Source organism: Mus caroli, unplaced genomic scaffold (assembly GCF_978045245.1).
Source record: "Mus caroli unplaced genomic scaffold, Mus_caroli_1 scaffold_2, whole genome shotgun sequence".
Lineage (NCBI taxonomy): Eukaryota > Metazoa > Chordata > Mammalia > Rodentia > Muridae > Mus > Mus caroli.
Genome location: NW_028227257.1, coordinates 14,762,629 through 14,769,405, shown reverse-complemented (window position 1 = coordinate 14,769,405; position 6,777 = coordinate 14,762,629). Strand labels below are relative to the sequence as shown.

The following is a 6,777-nucleotide window of genomic DNA, read 5'->3' as shown; positions in this document are numbered from 1 at the left end:
CAGGTAGTGAGCCTGCTGTAATGTCTGCCAAAGAAGTATGCACACCAGAAAAGGACCACCCACCCACCTGCCAGCCCACGTGCCCGCCCCCATCTGTGTTCTCTGCCAGGCTGCCCTGGCCTTGGTCCAGTTCAGGAATGTTGCACAATGTGAAGACTGGCCCAGAGGTTTGATGGCCTACCAAAGGGAAAATGCGGTTGCCTTTTATTTTCCCAGTGTTACAGGCTAGCACACTGACTGACTGCTAAGGTTGTACGGCAAATTTACTGGAGAGTATGAACTTTTTTGTGCTGTTGGGGGTTGAGACAGTATCTCTTACATAAGCCCTGGCTGACCCTGGCTGACTGACCTCGAGCTCGGAGGTCTCGCCTTTGTTGAGATTAAAGGCGTTGAGCACCATCAGATCCTGTTTTTGTTTCTTAAGGTACAGTCTCATATAGCCCAGCCTAACTCAGAGATAACCTTCAACTCCTGCCTGTCACCACCTTCCAAGGGATTATAGGCATGCACCCCCTGAACCCACGTTTACTAATCGGGAGTCTGCTGTCAGCCGGCACCTTCTTAGGTTTGTTTTGTTTTTTTGGTTTTTCGAGACAGGGTTTCTCTGTAGCCCTGGCTGTCCAGGAACTCACTTTGTAGACCAGGCTGGCCTCGAACTCAGAAATCCGCCTGCCTCTGCTGGAATTAAAGGCGTGCGCCACCACGCCCGGCTTAAGTTCTTGGGAACCCAAAAAAAATAACTAACATTTTAATAGGGTGAGGAGAAAAGGCTTCTGGCTTAGAGAATAACAATGTTAAGTGCTTCCTATTCCAGAAGATGTGCTGGGCGTGTCCCTGCGACCAGCGGATTTGGACGGAAGTCCAACCACCGCCGGGTGTGTGGGCACTCGTTCGTGAAATCTCAACACTTGGCAGTGAAAGCAGGAGAGATCAAGAAGTCAAGTTCATACCTGGCTGCACAGCCAAATCACAGGCCAGCGACAGGAGACGGGGTTCCAAAGAGACCCAGCGGGGGAGGGGCGGCGAATACACGTGGACCGGTCCTTGGACCCTTTAATGGTCGGCGTATCCAAAGGCCACCAATCCGCCACCGATTCGTTAGTTAATGGCAGCTTTCTTCACCAATTGTCTAGCTGAGATACGCCCCGCCGTCCAATCGCGGCGCGTTACTGGGGAGGACCTAGCAGTTGCGCAGGGGCAGAGCGTTCCGGGGCGTCCCATTGGCTGGATCAAACCTAAGCGAGCCTTTGATTGGCTAGCGCAGCGGGAGGGTTGCAATTCAAACGCGGGCGGCGGCCCGCAGCCCCGCAGTTGCCCTTTCGTCTCCATACTCCTGTCTCGGTGCCAGCACCTCTGGGATGGCCTCGCAAAACCGCGACCCAGCTGCTGCCAGCGTTGCCGCAGTTCGAAAAGGAGCCGAGCCCTGCGGGGGCGCCGCCCGAGGCCCTGTGGGCAAGCGGTGAGTGTTGCGGAGGTCACCCCGGGGCTTTGGAACAAATGAGGGGGTACCAGGAACGCAGGAAATGGAAGGCTGATGGCGCTGCCAGGCAGCTCTCATAGGTTGCCCTGCGAGCGCTGGGGTTAACATGCGGTCGAAGGCTCACCTGGATCCTCTAGATGAGTGCCCGAACTGAACTTGCCTTTGAAGAAGGGGCAAGGCCTCCACGGGACAGCTCTTCAGGATAGTCGTGTGGGAAGTGATGTATCACCTCGACAGTATCCATTGCCCCGAGTAACCCCGACTTCTCTTTGCAGGCTACAGCAGGAACTGATGATCCTCATGGTAAGTGACTGTGTTCTAAGATCAATTGACCTACCTTCCCACCCCCCACCCAGTTATCCGTAACTTCCTTTACTACTTCAGGCCACCTGCTAGTATGGGTGCAGTTTACTCTGAACGCCCACCCTCAGGAGCACGGCAGCTGTCGGGCTTATCTGGGCTCATCCCTGCTTACTTTTTTAGGCCCCAGCTCTAACCTTGCCCAGCCCCACCCTTCTTGGAATTGCCGGTCCCATCACCTTCGAATTCTCTCCTCTGGTCGTCCTTTGCTACATTACCCCTAAATATCAATCTACATGTTTTAGTGACACTTAAATTCCTGGTGAAAACCAGATTTTGGAGGAAAACTTTAGAAGCACGGGAGGTGCCTCCTGTTGCCTCCTAGCCTGCGATCAGCCTGAGATTTGACTCTGCTTTATTCAGAGGCAGAGTATGCTGCCGGCAGTGCAGGCTCTCACCCAGTGATTGACCCAGTCAATCAACAGGTTCAGTCAACAGGGTCTGCAAGAGAGAGAGTGGAGATGGAGGGGCAAGAGATGCAAAGAATGGGGACAAGACAGTTTCAAGTCTCATTTATTGGAAGGCAACTATGGGTGTATAAGCACGGGCTGGGGAGTGCGGCTGGAGACACTTAACCAGTCCAGGATGTGTTTGAGAAAAACAGGATGATATTAGAGTGTGTTCAGCTGAGGTGGGCTTCTTGCAAAAGCAGCATGTCTCTCGTCAGGGCGGAAAAGTACCAACCTGTAAGTAAATAGCCTGAGGTGGCTGCAGAGATGATAGCCGCTTTCTGCTAGGAGTGGGCTCCCAACAAGTGACCCCTTTGGCTGTGCCTGAAAGTGTACACTGGAACCCAGCAATTGAGTGTTGTTTCCTTCCTCAGACTTCTGGTGACAAAGGAATCTCCGCCTTCCCTGAGTCAGACAACCTGTTCAAATGGGTGGGGACCATCCACGGAGCAGCCGGCACCGTAAGTGGGCAGCACTTTGCTGAGGAAGTGAACTCCCAAGTGTCAGGTCGGCTTCAGTCCCCTGTGCCTGGGCACAGGCTCTGAGCCCTGTGGCCATGTTCTTTTAGTGTGAGAGGGACTCGGACTCTTCAGGCAGTGCTATCTATAGACCATGATAAAGTAGGGTAGCTTGTGGGAGGGCACAAACAGCTTCCTGTTAATGCAGATATGGTTTTAAATCATCAGAAATTGAGTCTAAATTCTCACTTTAGCAATTGAGATACTGTTCGGACCACTCTGGTAGCCCTCGGAATGCCAGGTCACAATCTTTGGACCAGAAGGTCACTGACATCACTAGAACAAAGCACCAGTGGCCAACTTAATGTCTAGCTTGCTAGTCAGACGCAGAAACACGCATAAGTTCCTACCTGCATGGCCCTTATTTGGAGCTTGGGTGGAATGTGGGCTGCGGGATGGGATGGCGGCAGTGCACAAGGTGAGAGAGGGACTTACTCTCCGTTCTTTCCCCAAATGCCAGGTATATGAAGACCTGAGGTACAAACTCTCCCTAGAGTTCCCCAGTGGCTACCCTTACAACGCACCCACAGTGAAGTTCCTCACACCCTGCTACCACCCCAACGTGGACACCCAGGGCAACATCTGCCTGGATATCCTCAAGGATAAGTGGTCTGCGCTGTATGACGTCAGGACCATCTTGCTCTCTATCCAGAGCCTGCTAGGAGGTAACTTCTGAGACACCACCACCGCCATCCCTACACACCCTAGGCATTTGCCAGGGAGCCCCTGAATGAGCCTCTTAATCCCTCTGACTATTCTGACTCCATCCACAGAACCTAACATTGATAGCCCTTTGAACACACACGCTGCGGAGCTCTGGAAAAACCCCACAGGTAGGACCTTGTCCAGCTCAGGGTGATCCTTGCCAGCATTCAGAGAGACCCTGAGGGCCGGGTTGGCTTCTCCCACATCTGTCCTGCTATTGCTTCCATTCTCACATAGATGAAGGGGTCTAGGAATAGAATATATCTCCTGCTCCTTCCCTGCACTCTGGAAACCACCAGATGGCAACATGGGTATCTGCTGGACGGGGAGAACGGGCCCTGCCGCCCCTCCCCCAATCCATCACTCACTCGAGCCCCTCTTGTTCTCTTCCAGCGTTTAAGAAGTACCTGCAAGAAACCTATTCAAAGCAGGTCTCCAGCCAAGATCCCTGATGCAAGCTGGCCGCCCCTCTTTTGTGTCGTCTTTTTTCTTAGACTATCTGTCCTTTCTCCTTGGTTTCTAAGCTATGTTATTTTTGTTTTGTTTTGTTTTTAAATTAAGTCTGCTTGACTAGCCGGGCGTGGTGGCGCACGCCTTTAATCCCAGCACTCGGGAGGCAGAGGCAGGCGGATTTCTGAGTTCAAGGCCAGCCTGGTCTACAAAGTGAATTCCAGGACAGCCAGGGCTATACAGAGAAACCCTGTCTCGAAAAACCAAAAAATAAATAAATAAATTAATTAAGTCTGCTTGAACCCTTAACAATGTATATTAAATAAATACACATTGATTGTTTTTGTATAAATTGTTTTCTCAAAGTTACCCTCAGCCAGAGGATTGGGGGGGGGGGGGCGAGCGTAGCTTAAATCTGTGTTCTGGCCCATTGTCTACAGTGTTGGTTGGAAGCAGCTGATTGACAGTGGGGTCACTAAAGAGTGACCTTGTGTCTTACTTTATCACCTCGAGTGGGAGTCACATACGGTGTATTCGCCTAGAGGTATATAGCTCCCTGGCAGAGAGCCTGTTTGATCTGAGTGAGGTACCAGATTCAATCCCAGCACCAAAACTGGTGTCCACTTGTGAGGAGTTAGAGCATGCACTAGGAACACACAGTGACCATCAGGGACAGTTCCAGTTGGGATACAGATGAGACTAAACCAGACCCTAAGCTCAAGAATCTGTAGAAGTGCCAGACACCCACTTTCTTACATGTTAAAGATCTGGGGGAGGGGCCTGACTCGGGTTGCCCTGTAGCAGGCCCAAGCTCTGGAGGATAGAAAGGTCAAGCTCTGGACCCGGGTGGGTGATTTCATCTCCTGCTCCACGAGGTCTTCTGGGCCCTGCCCAAGTTGTCAGCTCTGAGCAGTTGTGCAGCCCTGTGGGAAGAGAGAGGGGAGGCAGAGGGCCTGGCCTGGCTTGTCTGGAAGTTTCTGGGCAGCCCCTGTTAACTAGTTAGCTCCTACTCTTCCTAGGCGACTTCTAGCAGCCATGAGTGAAAAAGAAAATGAGTTGTCAGCTCAGAAGTCAGTGGTGTACTTAGTTTTCCCTTGGGCACAGAGCTTTATAGTCCATGTTAATGTGGGCAAATCCATTTAGGATCTTGTTAAACTACAATTTCTGCTAGGAGGAGTGGCAGAAGAGTTTCTGGTGATCTCCAGGTTACTTTCACTGCTCTAGTTAACATATGTGTTGTTCAGCAAAGGCCGGGCTTTAGTTGAAAGAGTTGTTGCCTGTCATTTATGAGACTCTGTATTCAGTCCTCAGAACCACAGTAACCTAGGGTATGCCTGTCCTCACAGCGCTCCAGGAGGTACAGGCAGAGAGTTCAAGATCATCTTTGAGGTCCTAGTTTGAGGTCAGCCTGAGCTATACCCTATCTAGGGAAGGTAAAGTGAGCCGGGTCCTGGTAGTGACTCATTTAATCCCACCACTTGGAAGTAGAGGCAGGAGGACAGCTAAAAGTTCAAGGCCAGCCTGGTCTACGTAGATCCTTAGTATTATATTATCAAGGCTCTTATCTCAGAGGTCTAAATTCAACGGGGTGGAACAAGCCTGTAATTCTAGCAAAGGAAAAGGGTGTAGTCCTTGAAGCAGCCCGGGCACCACCCAGAACTGAGGGTGCTGAGAACAGGCGTGCTCTGAAACTGGAACTAAACCCATTCCAGATAAATACTGAAGCAGTGGGGTAGTGTTTGTGTCTGCCTTGGGAGGCTGTGACATGTGGTCCTTTAGGATGGCCTTTAGTCCTCTATGTGGTCAACCAACCTCCCCAGTTCCAAGGACTCAGTTATAACTAGTTAAAAGCCAAATAAGGATCTGGGTGGATCTATAGGATCTGTCCTGATGATCTGAGCTTCTCCATCAAGTCAAAACATTCTCTGACCTCCGTATGTGCACTGTAGCATGCATAAACACACACCACCACCACCACCACCATCATACACATAACATCCAAGTTTTCTACACAGAATGCAAATGTTTACTAGCAGGATTGCCGAAAGAGACGCTCCAGAGATGGAACAAAGGAGCAGGTACTGTAGCAGACACCTGTAATCCCATCACATTCAGCAGACTGAGGCAGGAGGATTGAGAGTTGGAGCCCAGCTTGGGCTACAGAGTGAGACCTTAATACGTGTAGGGACTCAGTGTAAGATGCTGTAGAGCAAGCACTGCAGTGGGAGGAAAGGGGGGTGTTTCTGGGGGTACAAGCACTCCGGGGAAGAGCACTTCCTCGGGGCTCGCAGCCACATCAAAATGCTTAGGTGGCTGGAAGAGTCCAGGGGCAAAATGCCTGTTACTGAGAATCTAAGTTCAGTCCCCAGGACTGCAGGGACGAGTGGGGCGGGCAACGGATTAAGTCTCATCTTGAAGGCAACAGAGGCTAAAGAATCCTTGGGCACAGCAGCGCATGAGAGGTGTAGGACGGATCCTCTTGGCTGTAGTTTAGAGCAGGGGAGACATTACCTGTTATAAGAACCAGGCAAACAATGGCTTGAGTTATAAGGCTGACTGAGCAACGACACAGCACATAGTAGGCCCTTGGTGATTTCTAGACCCCAGCACCAGAATGGGCTGAAGACAGAAGCTGTGAAGTATACGATGGAGGAGGAAGGAGGAAGAGGTGCTGTACCGTGCTTGCCCGCAAGCCTGACTGCCTGAGTTCAATCCTAGTCCCCACAAAGTGCAAAGGGAAAATGGCCCCCAGAAGTTGTTCTCTAGCCTCTACCTGGGGGTACACCATGGGTACACACCAGCAAACACATGTAAC

General features: G+C 51.3%; 1 protein-coding gene across 1 annotated transcript; it reads left to right on the top strand.

Moving 5' to 3' along the window:
- Positions 1-1,282: 1,282 nt before the first annotated feature.
- Positions 1,283-4,314, top strand: Ube2c (ubiquitin conjugating enzyme E2 C). Its single transcript, XM_021155830.3, has 6 exons — positions 1,283-1,459; positions 1,756-1,783; positions 2,664-2,750; positions 3,268-3,472; positions 3,581-3,640; positions 3,906-4,314. The coding sequence occupies exons 1-6, from the start codon at positions 1,359-1,361 to the stop codon at positions 3,962-3,964; spliced, it is 540 nt and encodes a 179-aa protein (XP_021011489.1). The 5' UTR covers positions 1,283-1,358; the 3' UTR covers positions 3,965-4,314.
- The last annotated feature ends 2,463 nt before the right edge of the window (positions 4,315-6,777 follow it).

What these genes read in the sequence shown, in the direction of transcription:
- Ube2c (XM_021155830.3), top strand. Translation starts at nt 1,359, where the DNA reads ATGGCCTCGCAAAACCGCGACCCAGCTGCTGCCAGCGTTGCCGCAGTT. An exon ending in AGGAACTGATGATCCTCATG is followed by an intron (nt 1,784 to 2,663) that starts GTAAGTGACTGT and finishes TTCCTTCCTCAG; the next exon opens with ACTTCTGGTGACAAAGGAAT. An exon ending in TCCACGGAGCAGCCGGCACC is followed by an intron (nt 2,751 to 3,267) that starts GTAAGTGGGCAG and finishes CCCAAATGCCAG; the next exon opens with GTATATGAAGACCTGAGGTA.